The sequence below is a fragment of the Rhizophagus irregularis genome, chromosome 11, assembly GCF_026210795.1.
Source record: "Rhizophagus irregularis chromosome 11, complete sequence".
Taxonomy (NCBI): domain Eukaryota; kingdom Fungi; phylum Glomeromycota; class Glomeromycetes; order Glomerales; family Glomeraceae; genus Rhizophagus; species Rhizophagus irregularis.
This window is the reverse complement of record NC_089439.1, coordinates 1,257,255-1,279,824: the sequence shown is the minus strand read 5'-3', so window position 1 is coordinate 1,279,824 and position 22,570 is coordinate 1,257,255. Positions and strand designations below refer to the sequence as shown.

The following is a 22,570-nucleotide window of genomic DNA, read 5'->3' as shown; positions in this document are numbered from 1 at the left end:
TGGATATTTAGATTGTGTCCTAATTGTTAAATGCTCGAAGGACATTACTTTGGATGTATAGTATTTTTGCACACAAAGGATTTTACTATGACTTATGTCAATCTCAGCTGTGTCCAAAAAAATAGTGGAGGCTTCTGTATATTTTTTTGACTAAACACTTGAATGTAAACACTTCTTGATCATTCATTATAAGATTACTCAGCCTAGTATAAAAATGGTAATATGTCCACCAATAACAATTCAGATATTAACTGCGTCGATTTTTAGGGATAAAATAAATTGCACATGTGAATGTTACATGATAATCTACGGGCTATATATAATTCCAATATCTGGAGTAAAAAGTTATTATCATTTTACACAGTCTACGTGTAAGATATATTTACTGTTTATAATGCTTCTTCTCATAATTCTCAGTACCTTTTAGTGAAAATTTACTGTTATGCATTGCGTTAATTGCGGTTACTTTTACAAAGTTCATTTAGAATTAACTTGGGCGGGAACATGCAAGGTGAGTAATTACACTGTGACACGCCACCTATAGGATATTAAAATAAAATACCGTATGTTGCCACTGACGTGTTGAGTTCGAATAATATCTATGCTTGGTTTAAAATAAGAATTAGTTGCGAAACAGAATTTTTACTTAATTTTAAATTGCGATAGTTTCCCCAAAATTATAAATCATTATTAGGTCATTAAAAATGACACCTCTTTTTCATCATAAGAAAAAGGTTAAAAGAATGTGTTAATTTTTATTAAAGGACAAAATAATTTTATTTTTATAAAAGTCGAACTCGAATTACAAAACTAACTGCGGAATTTCTCATCGAAATCCACTTGTATTTATATTTTTTTAAGAAAATTATTTCTATTAATTCTAAAAAATCTATCTCGTTACACTAAACTATAAATATTATTTTACTGGCTAATTATTTATCCATCGGCTAAATATTTATCTGTCACTTACTGCGCCATGTGACTTGTCACATGACTTTGTATTCCCAACTATTTCTTCTTATGTAACCATATCATGTGACTTACTGCGTCACAGGATTTACTGTTTCATTTATCTATTATATTTTCAGTTATTATAACACTACACATTTTATTTTACTACTTTTCTTCCAACGAGAACAAAACAAAATATTCGGGCTAGTGATCTTTTGACATTTAAGTGAATATGTTGTCTTGCAAATTTACTCATATATAATTTCTTTTTTCTCGTTTAAAGAAAATAGACATAGATTTCAGAATAAACTAGTCGTGTGTGATAACTGTTGTAACATTCACAGATGCCATATTTCATCTTCTTACAAGGTTAGTGATACTACTCAAAGGCATTCACGTTATTACTGGGATGAACAATAGCGATTGATTTATAAGATAAGGACCCTGTCATTAAACTCCCAAAACTCTTCGCATGAATGAAAAACTCTATACATGTCTGCATTGTGGTTCTTAACTATCAATTTCGTAGATAGTTCCTCTTTGTTATATACTTTCTCAACTGATAAATTATTATGTTTTTGTGTCATTGAACAGCGATATTTATCTGTTTCGTATCCCATTCTTTAGTAAAAGTCACTTTAGTTCAAATAAAAAAAATTGAATAACTGATTCTCTTGGTATAAAAAAAGTGTTTAGGATAGAATATACAGTATGTTACCATATTATATTAATTTTGTAGTGCGTGGGAATCTAATAATATGAAATGATTAACTTTTGATATCATATGCAATAGACTTAATGCGTGTTTCATACCTGGAATAAGTATAATGTAACAATCTGTGTTATTCTGATTTCTCCCATTTACTTATTGTATAGCTACTTGCCTACATCTTGGTAAACCAATATAATCATCTGTAAGACAAGGTCTGGCGATATAATACATGGAGAAAATAATTTTGGACAGAGCTCATGTCCACTCTCTATTTTAATGGTATATGTTCATTTACAGAATCTTTGTGAGATATTATTATGAAAAAAATATATGAATGTGGCGAGTATTCGAAATATAATATATCTATTATTCTAACTAGTTTGATAAGAAGAAAATTTGTAACCATGCGCAGAAATTCAGAATCTGGAAATAGATAATATGTATAACTAATGGTTATAGGCAGTTTTACTAAAAGTATACTATGCATATTGCAATATACATCTCTGGTCCACGAAATTTATCCATTTCGAAAACAATTAAAATTTTTTACCTTGTGGTCGATTAAACTTTTTGTCGCATGCCGTGTTATGTATAGTATACGTAGTATGCGCAACTTTATCATTTTTCCTACCGTGACACTAAGGTCACAGTTACCTTATTTCGTATATTGAAACTGCGATATTAACAAATCAGGGAATAAATGAGGTAATACAAATAACTAACTGCCTAATAAGGCTCATCAGCAATATAGTATAAATCAATAGGTTCCTTTATGGAAAATAGCCTTTTTTCTCATTACACAGTATACCATTTTATTTTTGACAACGACATCTAATTTATCATTTATGGTAAATTTCTTCAAAAAAAGTTGTTCAAGATTCTAACAAAGTAAAATCATGCAACGACTGCGTTGAAAAATTCTATTTCCGGATAGTTTTATTCCAATACTAACTACGATAAGGATGTGATATAGTAAGGAGTTTATAAAAAATAAAAATGTTGCAGACTGTGTGCTTTTTGTTATATGCTCTGTAATTCTCTTTAGTTTTTAGTAATCGCAAACAATAGTCAATACTTTAAGTAGAACTACATTTAGTTTCGATTACTAAGAACAGACTCTGTATGTTATAGGAAGGGAAATCTTTGCAATTTCCAACAATGACACGAGGCTGTCAACTTTATTTTAGCAAATAGCATGCAAAAAATTTTCCCACAATTTGCCCAAAGGTCAATGATGAACTTCTAACCGATAAACAGGTAACATTAATTTCAAACGAAATTATCATAATTAGTAGTCAAGCATTATTTTTTCTTCTGTTAATCTCGTATACTAACATATAGTACATCATTTAGTAGATATGAAATTTACTCTGTAAAAGCGTTGAATATATTAAAATGTCAATCGTGTAATAAACTACCATGCGCTATTGGTTGTGATCCTATTATTGTATAATCTGTATATTATTCTACATTATTAACAAAATACGAAAAATATTCCGCTTGCTATTTAACTACACTAGTGACTCACATGAATGAAAAAATTCAGACAAGGGATATAATAATATTTTTTGTAATTGATGAGACTAATACTGTATATGGAGTATATCTAACTACGGTGGTGAGCATAATTATTTGGAAAAAAGAAGAGGCGAAATACGTAAAAAATGTGTTAAATACAGTCTAAAAAAGTGATTTTCCACATTTATCATTCCAAATAATTTTGCTCTTCGAGCAGATCACCAGTGTATCTCCACTCTCGAGTGCAATAATATACAGGAGTAATATATTCTATTTGGTCACAAGGTATTTACTTCGTAGGCTTCGCCTATATTTTATGCATCTGTACTATTATTTGTCATATTAATACATTACAAGTATTTTATTATATTTAGTTAGTGTACTGGTGACATTGGATAATTGAAATGCATTATACTATATCTGATGGGTAAATTAACATATGATTATATACGAATAATTAGTAAAAATATTTGTGCATGGGATTCGATTATTCAAAAAAAGTACTATTTAAATGTTATCTGATCATGGGAAGAATACCATGTAATTATAATTTTTTATAGGATTGGTAGTGTAGAGGGTAGACGTTATAATCGTATGTATGATCACAGTCGAATAGGTTATCGATAAGGATAATTTCGTAATATAAAGAAAATAGCTGATATTGTTTTCAGTAATCGAAACACTAGTACAAGTTAATATAAATGCAGTTAATAGCATCAAGCATTCGACTACAAATACAAATAACAATATTCGACTACAAATATCAATGGATGTAGAAAAATTATCACTAGCGGAATTACGGTAATTGTTTTTTTTAGTAATCGAAACAATCTCTGATATCTAATTATTCTACTATCTGTTATTATTAACACCACTTTTTGCAAATGACATTGTTGATGGGAAGGGTAATGAGCAACAACAAAAATACAATATAACTATATCATCGAATACTTGACTAAATATTCCAAGAATTACGTAAATCGAAAATTTAATAAAATTATTTTGATCATTTTTGCCAAAAAATTCCCAGAAAAACTCTAGTCGAGGAAATAGTTCACTTTGTTGATAAATCACAGTAATTTAATGTTTCTAAGAACAGAGATGAGAAATCATTCGACAATTTGCTAGTTAGTAGTCAACAATTAATAGTTCTGCGGATAACATGTGATACTCTAATCCCAGGAACTTAGGTTCCTACCTAAAAGGTATGAAAGTAGAACTCCTCTGTTAAAAGCGTGGTTGAGCAGCAAGAGTCCTTAACTGGGTGAAATCCACGGTTAGTTCAGAGTGTCACATGGTAATGGCGTAGATAAAAATAGCTTTACCAATACATATTAATACGAACTAGCACATTAATAGTTTAAAAAATTTTAGCGCAAATCATTAATCAATATCTATCACATCATCAATATTATAATAAACTTCTGCAATTCAGAAACGATAGATGCTTCAATAGAGAAGTCAGCGAAACATTCTTATTAGAAATAGTAACTATTCCGAAAGAGTATTACAATATCTATACTTAAAGTGTAATGTAATCGTTTCATAGTTTCAGCGGTAGTATGTATACTACAGCATAGCGGACATGCTCATATCACCTTGCCGATCATTTGCTGATCACTAATTCCGGATTTTAAAAACTTATTGCAAAATCACAAATATTTTTCAAATTTTGTGGCAAAAAAATAATGGAAATCTAAGTAAAAACACTAAATTATCATATGACTTTAATTATGTAATTATTAGACAATTTTTAATAATATCATAAAAATATTATTTGTATATGGTAATTCACTAATTATTGCCGATCATCAGACAAAAATTGAAGTGCGAAGATGAATATGTGAGTGCGAAACTTAAGAATTTGCACAAATATTCTTTATATTATGTAGAATCTATAAAAAAAATAATGCAGTGATCTGATTCATAATGCAGGTTTTTTATTAGTAACATAATTAGTGAATAATTTCGTAAAATGAATAAATATATGCCAAATACTAATAAAATCTAATGAAATTTAATACACAATAAATTAAAACTAAATTTAAGTTATTTGTGAAATTTGAATATATTAATTATTATGTAAATTTTTTTAGCAATGGTATTTATATTATGTGATAATTGAAAAATGATTGGCAAATGATCGACAAATGATCAGTCAGTATTGTGATAAAATAGGGATGTCCGCTATGCTGTATACTACGGAAGACTAAGTAAAAAAAAATAAATACGGTAATATGTTATGTGCGAGATGAAAAAATAAGTAAGCAGTTGTTATCTTCTTTTTTACATTGATATGTTAATGTTAACTGTGGTCGCTACTTCCTCATGTATTTCTTTGGAATATAGTTCGTGAAACTATGAAATAGTTTGCACTGCTACTGATTTTTGTCATTGTTGCTATTCTTTTATAATATATCATTTCCATGGACCTTGATATCACAAGACAAAATTGCTTTCTATCGTTGCCTATTGGTAATCTGATATTCTGACTACATAATTATAATAGAACAACGCAGGAAAAGTAATTTGTCCATATATCTTTCGTAACTACATTGATCTCCAATTCTATTACTCTACGAAATCCTAAATACAATTTTTTTGTAATTATGAAGTAACAATGATGTCTGGGCAAGTTAGCATTTTTACGACTTAGTTATTTTAATGTGAGCAAATGTTCTACTTTTTTCAAAGAAATATTTTTTTCACAACCTAAGAGTTCGTTAATGTATGTACAATCTCGTGAATCCAATGGATTCCTATTTTTTATACTTTTTATACTTCATCAATGACGCACCTATGGCACGATTTCGCAAAATACTGTTTAAGACGGATAGATTGAGGGTTGACGTGTCTGAACTAATTCTAAAATTGTTTGTGATAATATACTACAGAGCGAATTTTTTCAATAGTATCTAAAAGATATATACGTTAGTTGCGTACGTTTTTGAATCCCATTGTTGTCATTTATTTACTACTCTTTATTCTCGTTTACTAAACCATTGCATTCAAATACTTAGTTATTGATATCTACATGCTTCTCATTTAACCATATGATGAGCTGATTATTAGAAATACACTGCAGATATAACATCACATACCGTGAAATTTGACATATGTAATTCAATTATTAATTTACATAACAATTTGCCAATCCCTGTGTCTAATAAGATAAAATGAGATTACACGACAAATTGGTTTTTCGGAATGACCCAAAACGGAATAGAGTCGTTAGCTAAAATATACCTCACAGAACGGAAAGACTATTCTATTACGGGAAAAATGACTTCCGATTGACCCACTATTCTAACATTAAATGATGTCATCATATTGATTTTCACAACACGATTGAGATGGTTTTGCGTAGATCATACCTAAATTTCTTGTTTTCGATCACAGAAAATATTAGATGTACTAGTTGCGTCTTGGAACCCAATTTTTTTGTGTTTTTAATTTCTCATCAAATGCCTGAAGGGTATTCCTTCGGAATGTAGCCCAAGGTTGGCTTTTATATTTCGAGTACTCTATGTTTTATTCCCAATCTCTGATGTAGTCAATGACAAAAGATTTTAAGACTATCATTCTCCCAATGAAGAACGAAAACGGTTTCACCTTTCTTCGTAAGTGTCTTCAAAATAAAAGTGTTCTTTTGCATTCGAATTCTTATTATTAATATCTGGGATGTAGTATTTTGATCGCATAATAATCTACGGTACGAATATTCCATAACTACAGTAATAGCACCACTCCTGTAGACATCAATTAACCTCATCAGTAATACTTATATCCACGTGTCCAAAACTCTTTCTTTTTTCTGGTTTTTTTCTACTTCAGAAACTATTATGAATTAAAAGTATCATTTTCGATTGTCTACAGATTTCTAGAATAAATTGCTTAATCCGTGAATCGTGAATAACCTTCAGATTGCATGTGAATAAACCAGAACTAATATGCGAATCGCAGTAAATTACACTCAAGCAATATACCCAAGGGAATGCCCATCATGTATTTTAACTATCTCAATTAGTTATCACCCCTTTGCTAGTGTAATATAATCTATTAGCAGTATATTTCAGACATGGGGAGAACAAGATTAACTAATTTATAGTACTTAAATTGTATTCGAGGGTGCAATAGTGTAAATTCACAAATAAGAAGGGATCATTTTCTCATAAGTTCCATGAATGCCAATACTTTTTTTGGGCGACCTCAATTCGTCAAAGTTATATGACATACTGCGTAGCTACTGTACGATTTTAATCTGCTATTTTCGTGATATTGCCAATTCAGAATACAAATATGGGCCTTATTGTGTCCAAATATGTTTCTGGAGAGATCACTGAAGAAATAATCTAAACTATTCGTCTATGAGTAAACAGACTTTTTGGTCTTGGATAGATGACAATATACCAATTAAAAGTTAGCAGGAGAAAAAATGATTCTCGTTCCATACACATGCTGCTTGGAATAAATTCTTATGTATTTCTTAGCCACGATATATCATACAGACTCACTAATATTTTTACCTATCAAAACAGTGAAGTTGATTAGTTTATTTTCTTGTAGAAACGGATAAGAATCACTACAAAGTCTACTCACAGTTCTTCTTTTTTGTATTAACTTGGAATTATCGTTTCTAGAGAACCAAATATTTGAATAAAAAAGATACATGGATATGAGCATAGCACTTGGAGCGAATTGTGATAGTTTTTTCTCGCTTCACTGTGGATACTCACTCAACAGTTCTTTCAAAACCTATTTATTTCCAAAGTACGGTACAATGAAAATATCTTTCCTTAGCGAAATCTGCAGTCATATTTCTAACTCACGTTACAAATATCATTTGTCCCGCTCGAAATTTATGACTAGCGTTTTTCTTCTTGCTTCTTTTTCCGTTGAGTTGTAAAACAATAAGGCGCATTTTTAACAACTAGAAATGATTGGTTGTGCATGACCAAAAATAAGGGTTATCGTTTTTGACTAATTAGGGGGGGTTGGTCCGATCTTTCAGCCTTTTATAGGTCATGACGGGTGATCGAGGTGATCATCTGATCTGCTGTCTAAATTGGTACCTGTGAAACGTGGCTTAGATACACATTTCTTCCACAATGTCTCACCAAGTCTACTCTCTCTGGATTCTCCTTGAGGGACATCCTGAACCAATTCTACTGGACGATATTACCTTCAATCTCAAAAGAGATGCCAATTTATCAGATCTTGCACCCCAACTTGTCAACCGATTCAGCGAACTGGCCCAAAAGAACAAGCTGGACTTGGAATTCTTTAACTTCGATGCCCGCACCGAGAAGCTTCTTCGCGATACTACGCTTAAGGCTGTGGAGCAGGACACGTCAGCTGGAAAGCCACTTGTCGTGCGCTATCCACTGACGGATAACACTAGTACGTCTTTTTTTCTTGTACATATTTCTTACGCTCGGACAGTATGCCTTACTCATTCTTGCTCTTGGCCTCCGACCTTATAGTCGTGGTCAAAGTCAGCTTGCTCAGTACTCCAGCGAAAATTTGCCTTCCCCACACGACTGGAGTCTGGTACATGCTTCTTATTAAAACCAAACAGAAGTACAAGCGTCTGCAAGAGGACGGGAATGCGTTCTACTTTGTCGATCAGGAAACAAAAAAGACAACCATCGACGAAGAGTTCATATTCAATGACCTGATGAAAAAGACTAATCCGAATTGTGATAGAGAGATTGTCATATCCTTATTGATTCGAATCAAAGGTCTGGTCGATTTTTTAATATTACCAACATCTTAAACATTTTCTTACACGTATGGCTTGTAGGCAAAAAACCGTATGCTGAATGGACACCTAAAGAAGTGCTCAAGGAAATTTTGCACGACCAATATTCAGAAATTGGAGCAATTCCTGAGCTCGACATAGGTATTGTATTGAGGTTTTTATTACAGCTAATTTCATAATGTACAGGACACACCGAATCTAACGGTATAACTTTTACCTTATTCTGGGTTTTACCGAGTTTCTCCGAGTGTCTCTCCTGCATTTGTGTCCCGTACATTATGAAATCGGCTGTAAGGTCAGCCTTACTTTGTAAACTGATCAATATTGGTGTCTCTACAGATGAAACCTTCGGAACCGATCCTGTGTTCGGCGGGCAGGAACTGAGACGCTTCATCGACAACCTCGAAAGAATTGCATCAGCATTTCATTACGAAGTTTCGTCAAACGAAGCTACGGCACGTAATTATATTAACCCTTTTATGGTCGATGCAGTTGCAAAAGTTAGGTCGAAATATCCATCGACGCGGCTGGTTGTTGAAGGAGATTTCGACGGCAGTCGTGGCTATGGCCGCCTGGACTATGTTATCTATTGCCGAGATCTCGCAATTCTGATTTCGGAAGCCAAAATGTTTGAAATCCAGAAAGGAATAGCACAAAACCTTGTGCAGCTTCATACCGCGGCGGAGGTACTTGGCTTTATCTACTTTGTTTAATTGCTCATTTTGGGCTGTTTGGCTGACACATCGCTATTTAGAAACGTAAACGTAAACTCGACGAGTCAATCACTGACCCCCCAATAATTTGCGGCATCGTGTCAACTGGAAATGAATGGCGATTCATCCTTTGGTCCGGTTTACCAGAGAACCCTACCATAAAGATTTCCAAGCCGTATGTCTGTGCATTCGGAGGAGACATGCGTGAGGCGAAGGAAGTGATTTCCATCATTGTCCGCATCCTCCAATCGCAAGCCAGTGTGTTGGCACCACAGGATGAAGTGAAAGATGAAGTGAAAGCTGAGGGAATTGATGACGAAAAATGAGCGTCTCAGCACTTGCGTCTCAGGATTTTTTTTCAATTGAGTAATTAAAAGTATACTGTACCTAAAAATCTTGGAGTATAATAATCCCAAAATCGTAACATTGATCTTTCAATAGTTCTTCAGAAAATAAAAAAATTATGTGATCATGTGAAAAAATTCACGCACTTTTGTAAATTGATTTATTATATAATGCATGGTCCAATAAATTATGTAATAATAATATATATATCAAGAAAGTAATGGATTATATTTCTCGGAATCAGTCAGTCTAGTGTTGTTAATTGGCGTGAAATCAAGACCTTGGAAGATCAATGGATCACAGAGTCCGTTAGAGGCATGGAAACCAAGTCAATTAACAACACTAAGTCAGTCAAACCAGTTAAACAATCATGATTTCTGACCCATCCACACACTTCCTTTTGGCTGATTAAAATGGTTTATAGATGTAATAAGTTATTTTGTTTCGCAAACAGAGATGAGATAAATATTTCTTTGCAATTCGAGGATTGATAAGAAGTTGGTGAAATCATTTCTTGCTTAGAAGTATTTCTTACTATAGTCGCATATGTTTCATAATCAGTTGCACGACTATCATAATCATATGATACCGATGCCAATTTATCCTGTGAAAGGGATTGGGATAAAAACTCTAGCTAAAGGCGCTTCAGTTTAGCCTCTTCTCGTAATATACAGATGGTGGCCTAAATGATCCGGCCACTTTTCAAATTAAAAAACTTATATACATATGATATATTGAAAATGAAAATTTAAGTTAAATATGATCATTGTGTCTTCATTGATTATTTTAAACAAAAATTTAACAATAAATTCTAACCCCACTTGTAGTAATAACTGCTTCAATTCTGAGGTATATAATTTATGATTCTTTTATAATATTCCAGAGGAATATTTTTATATACATCTTTAATGTACTTTTTCAAGTGCTTTTATCATAAAATTTAATAAGATGAGACTTATATAATATTGTAGAAGTTTTATGGGATAGTATTGCATATGATTATGGGTGGTATGCAAATACAAATATTAAGCAAGTTTTTGAAGTTCACATAAATTCCACATAGTTTAAAATTTAAAATGTATGTTAATGATTTTTTCAGAGTTGTATTCTTTTTTTTTCGATTTCTGATTCATTTTTTTTTATGTTCAGAAACGAATTATGAATTAAAATAAAAAAAATATAGCTGTATTTATTAAGTAATATGGAGACAAAAGACAAGCTATATGGCTATATTAACACGTGCTACTAGTTATTTTAAACCCATAGTTATGATGTATCTTTCATAATCCTGCATCCACATAATCATCTTTTCCTTATTTACCCATGCCTTGATGGCTTTTCTACTATTTTTGTTTGGAGAAGAAACGTGGCGATAGATTTTAGATAAAGTATCTTCACTAATGTGGAAATCCATTTCACGTAGTTCTTCTTTCATTGTTTTATACGAGAATCTCGTATGAGAAAACCTTTTTCTTTCATTGAATAAAAAAGTATATTCGTTCCAGAAAATATCTTTATTTTTACAAGAATAAGGGCCTAATAATATGATACAAATTAGAATATAAATAATATACCTGAGCAACGTAGTATAAAATTTGATATTACTTGATACTATATTTGCCAGTTTTTTGATGAGTAAACTATCCATGGCTTTCTCGTTTTCTTTTTCATCTAAATTGTCTATGAATTTTTCCTTTGGAAAGACTTTACTCAATTCAATAATATTTAAGACAGTTTGATTTATGTTGTCTAACCAAAAACAACCACTTTTGGTCTCAACTAGCAGTGATTTATAATAAATAACAATATAAGCATTTTAAGCTGCAATTTGCAAAATATGAAATATATATAAAACCTACTTTACCTTTAAACCGATCACTTTCCGTAAATATTTTTTTTTCTTGTAACTTTTTCTTTTTATATTCTTCAATGCATTTTTCTAATTTCAGTTTAAACTGTTTATACTCTTCTTCATTTTCCAAAGAGTAAGATTTTCTCCCGAATAGTTGTCATGCCATTTTTTGACTATCATATCACATAATTCCGCAATTGTGTTATTTCTACTTATATGAATAGGGAAGATTCTATCCTCAACTGGTGTAACACCATATACTAGGCAAAACAATGTAATCTGTTCCATTACTTGGCAGTTTCAAGAGTCTGATCCTTTTTGCAAGGATTATTATTCAATTTTGTATGCAGAAGTCGTATCAAGCGCACACAACAATTGTGTAGTACTGTAACTAATAAATCCACTCCATTTTCACGCATAACTGATTACTAGCGGAAATGGGAATTATCTCTAAGCAAGATTCTTTAACTAACGAGAAAAAACGTATTTTGTAATTCTGTTCAGATCTGTAGAACATATTGCTTCTAGTCATTAGTCCCGCCTAGAGTTATCGTATTCACTTGTTTCACTATCTGAATGTTCCTATTATCGATAATACGTGAATAAATACTAGTGTAGTTGACAGAAAAATCTCACTTCTTTGAAGGTCTATTCCAGCCTGTGGTGCCCCCTTCAGGGTGGACTAATGTTGTCATAAAATAAATTTTGTTCGTATCCCAGCCAGGTAGGATTTTTTTCTAATATGAAACAAGAGTCGATCATTAGTTAACATTATTCGAATAATAGAAAAACGCTTTGGTGAATTAAAAAATGGAAGTTTTTGCTTACGAAGAAACAGTATCACAAATATGCAGTAATTTCAGAGTTAGTTTTACTTGTGAACACCATCCGTATTTATCCTACTCCCAAAAGAAAAGCAAATATAACAAGAAAGCTATTCACTTTCCCTTCATAATCTTCCTAGATTCCATCCTTCCCAATTTTTCTCGTTCCTCAAAAAATCAGTCTATGAATAGACATTCCAAGGAAATGAAGATTTTTTATACATTTCTTTCACGTAGTTGATTATGTTTGTAAATAGTTAAAAAATGAATAATGAGCAGCAAGACGCCCAGAGAGAGGAGAAACGGAGTTCTTAGAGAATGCCAATTCCTTAGTTTTCGATCATTATAGTAACATTCTTTTTATTACAATAGTAATAATCCAGACCAGAGATGTAGACTGCAATATTATAACATCTCCTGGTAAAAAATATTTATTACGTGACAGTTCCACATTCATGGTTATCTTGTTTGTGTATTGGTGATTATGAACACCAGTATCATCTGACAATCTTTTAACTCAAATTCAAGCGATAAAAATCATCGTAGAATACGACTAAGAAAAAAGCGCCATGAAGTTTCATTAATTAATCTTTTCTTATCAGTTGACAGCCAAAGAAAGGAAACTTTAATTTCGTGTTATCTCAGAGATAACCCACAATTATCCCAGAGAATAGCTTCTGATTGTTAAAAGTCGTTTTATCTGTATGTCTTCAGTACGTGATACTTTCATCAGAATTAACACGTAGTTTTGGTGTAGTTCAGTCTCCGACTGAAATTTTCTCAAATACAGAGAGATGCCAAGCGTACAATAAAACATGCAACTAAACATTTAGAAGAAATGTAATTAACACTCCATTAAAATAAACTGAAATCAATACTTCAAAAAATAAATGTAAAAGGCATGTGTGTTTACCATTAGGAAACTCTGATGTATACAGTATACGGGAAATATGCGAATCCAACTCTTCTCCATGTGGAGTCATCTCTTCCTTAAATAATATCTCGACCACGTCTCTGATGATCTCAGTTAAGTTGCTTATCTTTGATATTAACTGTCTAATGAATTTCATAATACTTTGAGTTGTTTCTTATAGTGATATGTGTTTTGCAAAGATTCTACTAGGACCCTGGAAAATACTTATATAGGTAAGGTCCCAAAAATATTTTTTATTAGTAGCTCTAAGCATAGGTTTTTACTATGATCGCTAAGCATTGTTGATATCTAACCTTAAAAATTAGCAAATCAATCTTCTAACCCAATTAAATTTTTATTATAACACATATAATTTATAAAATATATTTATTAATTAATATATTTTATTAAATCCAATTTTAAATATGTTGTGAAGCTAAACTAAACATAATATACAAGTAGATTAACAATATTCAATTAATAAAGTTAATAAACAGTAAAAGAAAAATTCGAAATTAATACTATTACAAAAATGTAAATTTCTCCATAAGTATTATACTTACACCTATAAAAATTAATATGTAGGTAGTTTCGACCTTGCTGAACAATTTTCAATTAATTTAGAAAGTCGATTTCATTTGACCAAAGAGGTGTAATTACGCTCTGAAGTTGTAAACGGAGAAACGAAAAATTCGGAAGTTAGTACCGTTATGAAAAATGCACTTTTCTCCATAAGTATTATACCCACACTCATGAAAATTAATATATAAGTAGTTTCGACCTTGCTGAACAATTTTCAATTAATTTAGAAAGTCGATTTCATTTGACCAAAGAGGTGTAATTACGCTCTGAAGTTGTAAACGGAGAAATGAAAAATTTGGAAGTTAGTACCGTTATGAAAAATGCACTTTTCTCCATAAGTATTATACCCACACTCATGAAAATTAATATATAAGTAGTTTCGACCTTGCTGAACAACTTTCAATTAATTTAGAAAACCGATTTCATTTGACTGAAGTGGTGTAATTACGCTCTGAAGTTATAAACGAAAAAGTGAAAAATTTAAAAGTTATTACCGTTAAAAAAAATATGCTTTTCTATATAAATATTATACTTAGCCTTAAAATACAAGTAGATTTAACTTGCTGAATAAACTTACTTAAACATAAAAGATAATTTGATATAACCAAAGTGGTGAGTAGTGAAATTATATTTTAAAGTAAAACATATTTATAGTAATTTTATTTAACAAAATAAACATGTATAATATAGTAATTTTATATTAAAAATAATACACTGAGTTTAATAAAAATTCAAAAGATACTATTGACAGATAATTAATAAAACATTGAAAAAAAATGAAATTTCATCAAAAAAAAAATTTTTGTTTATGTATTTATATAAAATTGTGAAATGTAGTACAAAATTAACACTCGCCGTTGGTGAAAATAAATAAAAATTAATTATAAATTCAATATATAATATTTTAAAAAGTTATATAAATATGAAAAATAAGCAACTAAAAACTCTTAGTATTTTAAAATAATACCAAAAATATGCAATTTAATTATCTTACATAGTATAAAATTTTTTTAAAATTAAGCATTATAAAATTCTTACATCATAAAACTTTACTATGTTGGCTAAGCACCTTGGTACCTTACATATATAAGCATTTTCCGGGGTCCTATTCTACTCTTACCTTTTTTTGATATCTTTGTTCCGATCCCATTGGTTGAGAGAACGACACAATCTGAGAGGAGCTCACAAAGTGATTTATGTTAAAAAATATGTGTTTGGTGTTCGTGAAATGTTTGTTCGTATCATGACACATTTAATTTATAATATACTGCAACCATTTTCATTTGTTCAGTATTAGAAACTCGTCTACAAATTGTGAATAGATATATTGATAATGTTGGTAATAATGGTAACAGAAAGAAAGAATTGAGATGCGGAAAGATCAAATTCTGGATCTGTATAATTATGCAATGAAAATTTTAAACCGCTCATATTATACTCTAAGCCAGGGTATATATACAACTTATTTGCCTTGAAAAAATCAGTTACAGAGCTATTTATGAGAAAACCTATGGCTAGTTGGCGATAAATTTAGTAGGAGGCTAGTAACAGAACTCTACTGCATTTTTTTTAAAAAAATTCTTCATCACGTAAATTACGCAATGATGTGATCCATATTCTGCGAATCATATAGTTGACCAATAATACAATTCACAAATCCTAATGACAGCCTGTATTACAGTAAATGTACAGTACACGCATATTTCAGTAGAACTGAGCAACGCCCCAAAAAAATTTCATACAAGTTCACCGCATAAAACATCACACCTAAACTGTAAGTTATACATTGATGTGACAGAAATTTTGTGACACAAAGTACATCTCCCGAATTATTTAGTTAAACTGCTGGTTTGTACAAAATGCTATGATTTACCTATTCTGGATTAACTCATAAGTCAAAGAATAAAAACAGAAAACTTCGCTGTTGGTATTCCCATATTGTGAAACTTCTTTGTTATGTGTTTAAGTTTTTGTTACTTTTAGCTACGTCCTGTATTTTTATTGCTACTAGAAATACTTGGCTGCTATATGTTCTTTAGCATTAGACCAACCTGCAGAGAAGAAATAACTGTGATATAAGACGACTGAGACCTTGGGTCATGATCTCATTATTTCCAATACTAGTGGACAACATATAATTATCAGAAATTTTTTGTTCATCAAAGTCATTTACTATATCGGGTTATCTGTTATACTTTACTCTTTATGGAAATACAAGATGTAGTTGGTATTCCCAATAAGTGTAAAAATGTGGAGTAAAAAATGAGCGAATAAGTTGAAACTGACTTCTCTTACCATAAAAATGTTATTTGAAATTAAAGAACCTGGACCAGGCTTCGATTATTTCCTAAATACTTCATGCAACGACTGGGACGTGGTTCAGTACCACGCATTTTGGAAAAAAAGTAACTTCGGTTTAAATAAAGCAAGCATAATGAGAAGATTTAACACACAGTTGCAGAAGATAAAAGAACAAAGCACAGAAGAAGAGAAGAATAATGCAATACGTCTCAAAAAACAATTTCAGGTTAGCGTTCTCAGTAATTTATGTAACAGCTTATTTGCTAGCAGTAGCTACCCATGGAACTTTGCCTTCACATGGTTATGGACTTCGTCTCCGCTGTTAGATATAGCTACCTATAGAACTTAGTCTTCGCATAGTTATAGACTTCGTCTCCGCTGTAGTTTAGCTAGTCCGCTACTAGTCCTCTTATTTTTTTAGTTTTGATAGCCTTGATACATTAACTTGTATATTTTTCATATAAGGTCGATTTCAAAAATATAGGACACATTGATGATTTTTGGTTGAAGTCCTTACCTAGAATGAAATAACATAATGCGGTGAAGAATAACGAGATAAACGCTTAAAATGTATTTTTATCTTGTGATTTATCTTGTGATTTATTCCGTGGTAGTTTACAAATCAGTAGAACCGGGAATATTATTCAAGGATATAAACGCTCCTATAGGAATGGTAAACAACCCATTGACGAAATGATAGCAATCAGAAGGGGAAAAAAACAAAAGCCTGTAAGAAATTTTTAACCAATATTTTAAGATTAAAGGTCCTCCTTAAATTTGTTATAAACAAAATAAACTTGAACGTAGGCTGAAACCACTATCAAAGATGGCAAAAGTCAGACTCTAGAATGACAAAGGAATGTAGAAGATGAAACACATGGTTCTCCTAAGGAAAGGGGAGATGACGGTTCTCTCTTTTCAGTAAATTCTGACATGAATTTTGACGATTTTGTTTTACTTTCTGTATTATGTTTCTAATCTGTATTCCTCTCAAAGTCAAATTGCTACAACGATTCTGATGTAGGCCATGGGAATGACAATAATCCCTTTATAGCACAAACAGGAGGGGTTCAACGAAATATAAGGTTAGTGAAAGTTGGTGTACAGCCGTTTAAAATAAACAATAGTTAATTTAGTTTGTATTATCTAAGGTCGTTTTATCGTGAAGTCATGCGATTGATAATGTTGTCATAAATAATGTCTTCAAGAATGATGTAAGTATTGTAATATGGGTTTGTGACGTCTTTGTCCTGGTATAGTCAAATCCCGTTCTTTTTATATAGTGGATAATACCGGATGGTTACAACATCTCTACTGATTTTCGTAAATTACAAGTGGAATCAATCGAAAAGTTGAAAACTGATCTGATTTTATCATATGCAAAAGAAATCGATATGATATTGTAAGTTTTTTATGCTGTCAGAGACTGGGCTAGTGAAACCATCCGTAGGGTGCACCCAAAAATACAGAAATTCGCTATAATCGTTACTCCGTAATTACTTACAGGTGCCTATCGTCGATTATGTATTGCAATGAACTTAAACCAGAATATGTTAAATATTCTGAAAAGATATGGAAAGAGGCTCATCTAGGGCTCCGATCAGTTCAGTTCGGTTCGGTTTTTACAAAAACCGAAACCAAATCGAAATAATCGGTTTCGGTATTTATAATTACCGAAGCCTATCAGTTTCGGTAATCACTAATACTGAAACCGATCGGTAATTACCAAAAATCGAACCGATTTACCGAACATTATTAGAAAAAAACAAACCGTTTTTTTATTTTTTTTATTTAAAAATAATTACTATAAACGTTTTTTATTTTTTTTTTATTTAAAAAATGATTAAAAAATACTGCGAAACGTTATAAAAAAATGTTTCGAAAAGTTATAACACTGAACTTTGTATTTATTTGCATGTATTATTAATAAAGCGAGTTTTTACATTTGCCACATAATACTGAATAATTCCTTTTATCAAAACAAAAAAAAATATTTACGCAAAAAAAAACACATGCAAGAATTTAATTTTTTTTTTATAAAATTCTTTATATATATCAATTAATCTAATAAACCTGAGCGGTACTAATGTTTTAAGCACATGACTGAACGTACCATTTCAGGAGCAAGACTCGCTCTATCATAAGTAATAACATCAGCAGCACTAGAAAAAATTCGTTCAGAAGGCGCACTTGTTGCTATTTAATAAGAATATTTTTACAATAAATATTATTGAAAAATAATTAAATAATTAAAAATTATAGATAAAAAACCTGGAACTCCGAGGAAATCTTTTGCCATGATTGCTAAATGTGGGTATTCCTCCTCGTGTCGCTATTTATAAAAAAAAGTTACAAAATAAATAATTAATTAATTAAATATGCTTCAAATAATAAAACTTACTTTCCACCAATTTAAAATATCAGTAAGAGCTTGCGCACGATCAGCTTTTAGGTAACGATCTAATTCACTTATAGGTTCTGTATGCCGTCGTTTTGAAATATGGGAAACTAGGTCTTCATCAGAAGAATTATATTCTATGCTAATATTTTGAATTTCTTGTGGTGCATATAACGTATTATAGATTTCGGACACCTATCAAATTGTTAATATAATATGAGATGAAGAAATTACAATATGATTTAAATCAAATGAATTAAAAAATTTTAAGTTCATACGTACGTCATTCTTTGTTTTATCAATCCAAGATTTCTCCCACTCATTATCTTTCATGTATTCTAATTTAAGACGTGGATCTAAAACTATTGTAAAAAATATTAAAAAAAAATTTAGCAAAATTAATAATAAACTAAATTAATGTATATATAAAATGTATAATAACTTACTCAGTGAAGCTGAATATAAAGTTGTATCAGTTTTATTATAATAATCTTTTAGCTTGTTAATAGCGTTGATCGCCGCTTCCTATTAAAAAAGAGAAATTAATTACAATTAATAATATAAAAATACTAAATAAATTACAATTTACTTTTCCATTCTCAAATCGACCCGAGGTATCTCGAAAATCTTCCAATTTGTTTAATAAAATATTAAATATTGGAATCATGTAAGAAATCGTTGGATAAGTTTCACCACAAATTTGTTTGGTTGCCTTAGCAAAACACTAAAAAATATATATATTTTTTTTATTTAAAACCATAAAAAATATATAATATCATGTAAATACATAAATAATATTAATCAAACCTTTAATAATAATTCTATTTCACCAAGGCGAGCCCATTCATCTTCACTAATTGTCAAAGCACGAAGGCTTGGGTCGCTATTACTTAATGTATTAATTGGCTGAAAAAATAAAGCTATAATTAATTTTTAATAAAATAATTAAAATAAAATTAAAATAATAAAATAAAATGAACTTACTTCTTTGAGAATTCTCGCTCTTACAAGCATATCGTAGGTCGAGTTCCACCTCGTACGCACATCAAGTATTACATTTAATTTGGAAATATTTGCGACTCTACATTGAGCTTGAAATTTTTCTTGTTGCTGCGGGGATGATTTAATTTTTTTAATGAGAGTACGAAGCTAAAAAAGAATATAATTAATAAATTTATTAATTATTAATTAAAAAAAGAAAAGGATAAAATCTACCTTATGTATAAGACCACTATTTTCATTTGATGGTTCATTATCCTCTATGGCTTTGAGCGTAACAAGGGCTTGTTGTGCAGCCAAATTCATAACATGGGCCAAACAACGCACATGTTTATCTTTACTATTAAAATCAATAAATTTTTTGGATAATTCGTTTTCAACAGCCTGGAGGAATGTGACGTTGTTACTAGCGTTATCCGTAGTTACACTAAGGATCTATATAAAAAAATTTTTTTAACTTTGTTTTCTGTTTTTAAATTATCTCACTATTTATAAAACTAACCTTTAATTCAATGTTATAGCTTCTCAAACTTTTTAGAAAAGCCTCCTTAATATTATCACCTGAGTGCGGACCATCGAGCTTTATAAAATCTAAAAGGAAGCTCTTTAATTCCCATTCATTTGTGACCAAATGGGCTGTTATGCCTAAAAAGATATATTATTTGAAGAAGTCCAGCCGTCTATTGTGAAAGAAATTTTTTTAGACATATTCTACAAAAATTGAATTAATTAGTAGAATTCAAATAATTCAAATAAAATATTATTCAAAAATACAAATATAATACCTGTAAAATAGAACAAATTTTTTTTTTACTTTCATTAAAAATTGATATTATATCATTTTTTATTGTGTCGGCGGACGGTATAAATGCATCCTTGCGCAAAAGACAAATCATATTTCTAAAATCTTTCGATTCTACACATGTGAAAGGAAGATCATTTTTTACGATCCATTCAATAAGAAATTTCCTAAAAGTTTCTTTACTGTATACCTAAATTTAATATGAATAAAAATATATGAAAAAATTAAAAAATATTCATATTTAATATCACAAATGATCACTTACAATTGCTTTAGAATTATTGATGACCTCACGTATAGTGAGTTGTCCTCTTCCTTGATCTTTTGTTAAACTATGTTTGCTTTTAAGATGGTTTGATAGTCCAGTGGTACTGCCTTTATTACAACTGATCAAACTCTTGCAATAGTTACACCTGGCTTTTTTCGCTGAGTCTTCGAACTTAAAATGCTCCCAAACCCAACTACGCTTATTAGTATTACGCTTAGTATTATTTCCTTCATCTTGTTCCACTTCATGCTCGTCTCCTTCTTCATTTTCTTCGTCCACTTCTTCGTCCACTTTTTCGTCCACTTCTTCCTCCACCAGCACTTCTTTTTCCACTTCTTCCTCCATTTCTTCATCAGTTTGATCAGTTTCTGAATCCGTCATTATTATATTAGATTAAAGTATTAAAAAAAAATAGTATGTAGTAATTAATATTAACGAAAGAAAAATTATTAACGAAAGGAAAATTATTAACGAAGGGGAAATTAATTATTAACGAAAGGGGAAATTAATTATTAACGAAAGGGTAATTAATTATTAACGAAAGGGTAATTAATTATTAACGAAAGGGTAATTATTAATGAAAGGGTAATTATTAACGAAAGGGTAAAGGAAATTATTAACGAAAGAATTTTTTTAAAAAAAAAGATTGATAAAATCAATCTGTATTACCGAATTTACTGTACTAACTTTATTCGGTAATTCGGTTCAGTAAATCGCAAAACTGATACCGAAACCGAAATTACCGAAACCGATCGGTAAATTTACCGAAGGATTCGGTTCGGTAAATCGAAAAACCGAAACCGGTCCGATACCGAAACCGGTCGGTTCGATTCGGTATTTACCGAAACTGATCGGAGCCCTAGGCTCATCTGAGATTATTGATTCCGAAAGAGTTGCCAACAGTCGCTGACCTAGTAATAATTGAATACAACAGGGTAAGTACCTTCCTTGCATTTATTATAAACTCAGTAACCACATTAATTGTTTATTTATTTTTTAGCTTTTGAGCGACAAAGAACAACTTGATACAAAGTGGCGCAATAATTGGGCAAAAGGGAATACGTTATTAACAAGCGAAGACAAAGACATTTTTGATTGTGTGCAAATAGTTGCAAGGAATTTGTATGTTCTTAGTTAATAAACCTATTTCATCAATGTATCACTGATACTCATTTTTTCCCTGCAGCATTACCTATTTATCCTCGGTAAGTTACAATGAGAATAAAAAAATGGATGAAGATACGTTTGTCCATCGGTACTGTCATCAAATACTTGAGGAAATTTTTAATAAAGCTGAATTTTCATTAGTTTGGTAAGATTCTTATTACTGTAAATTTTAACTATGGCATATTAATATATGCTCACATCTTATTATTGGAACAGGGCAAATGGCGAATCTGAAAGTTCTAAAGAGAGACGTTTATTAGATGATCACAATTATGGTAGGAAGCCAGACTTTTGGATTCTCGTAAATATTGAAGAGGCTGACAGGGAACTCATATTTGGCGAGATAAAGCCACCTCATTGCACTATCGCCGTAAATTAACACATTATAAAGTTAGCAGAATTTATGAAGGGTCTTTAGACTATCTTATTAACGTTTACAGTTACATGGCTGGTCTGGAAACATA

General features: G+C 30.8%; 3 protein-coding genes across 3 annotated transcripts; 2 read left to right on the top strand and 1 right to left on the bottom strand.

Annotated features, from left to right (window-relative positions):
* Positions 1-8,589: 8,589 nt before the first annotated feature.
* On the top strand, positions 8,590-10,133 carry OCT59_002823 (uncharacterized protein). The gene is made up of 4 exons (XM_066145203.1): positions 8,590-8,922; positions 8,985-9,083; positions 9,282-9,628; positions 9,697-10,133. Exons 1-4 carry the CDS (start codon positions 8,625-8,627, stop codon positions 9,979-9,981), a joined length of 1,029 nt encoding a protein of 342 aa, XP_065995947.1. The 5' UTR covers positions 8,590-8,624; the 3' UTR covers positions 9,982-10,133.
* A 1,116-nt stretch (positions 10,134-11,249) lies between these two features.
* Positions 11,250-12,140, bottom strand: OCT59_002822 (uncharacterized protein; the record flags this gene model as incomplete). Its single annotated transcript, XM_066145202.1, has 4 exons — positions 11,250-11,536; positions 11,606-11,779; positions 11,865-11,969; positions 12,065-12,140. The coding sequence occupies 4 exons, from the start codon at positions 12,138-12,140 to the stop codon at positions 11,250-11,252; spliced, it is 642 nt and encodes a 213-aa protein (XP_065995946.1).
* Positions 12,141-16,473: 4,333 nt separating this feature from the next.
* Positions 16,474-16,821, top strand: OCT59_002821 (uncharacterized protein; the record flags this gene model as incomplete). Its single annotated transcript, XM_025311471.2, has 1 exon — positions 16,474-16,821. One exon carries the CDS (start codon positions 16,474-16,476, stop codon positions 16,819-16,821), a length of 348 nt encoding a protein of 115 aa, XP_025171384.2.
* Between the last annotated feature and the right edge of the window lie 5,749 nt (positions 16,822-22,570).

Excerpts from the sequence above, each read along its gene's own strand:
- OCT59_002823 (XM_066145203.1), top strand. The coding sequence starts at position 8,625 with ATGCCTTACTCATTCTTGCTCTTGGCCTCCGACCTTATAGTCGTGGTC. Across the intron at positions 9,084-9,281 it reads AATTCCTGAGCTCGACATAG|ATGAAACCTTCGGAACCGAT; the intron begins GTATTGTATTGA and ends GTGTCTCTACAG. Across the intron at positions 9,629-9,696 it reads AGCTTCATACCGCGGCGGAG|AAACGTAAACGTAAACTCGA; the intron begins GTACTTGGCTTT and ends ATCGCTATTTAG.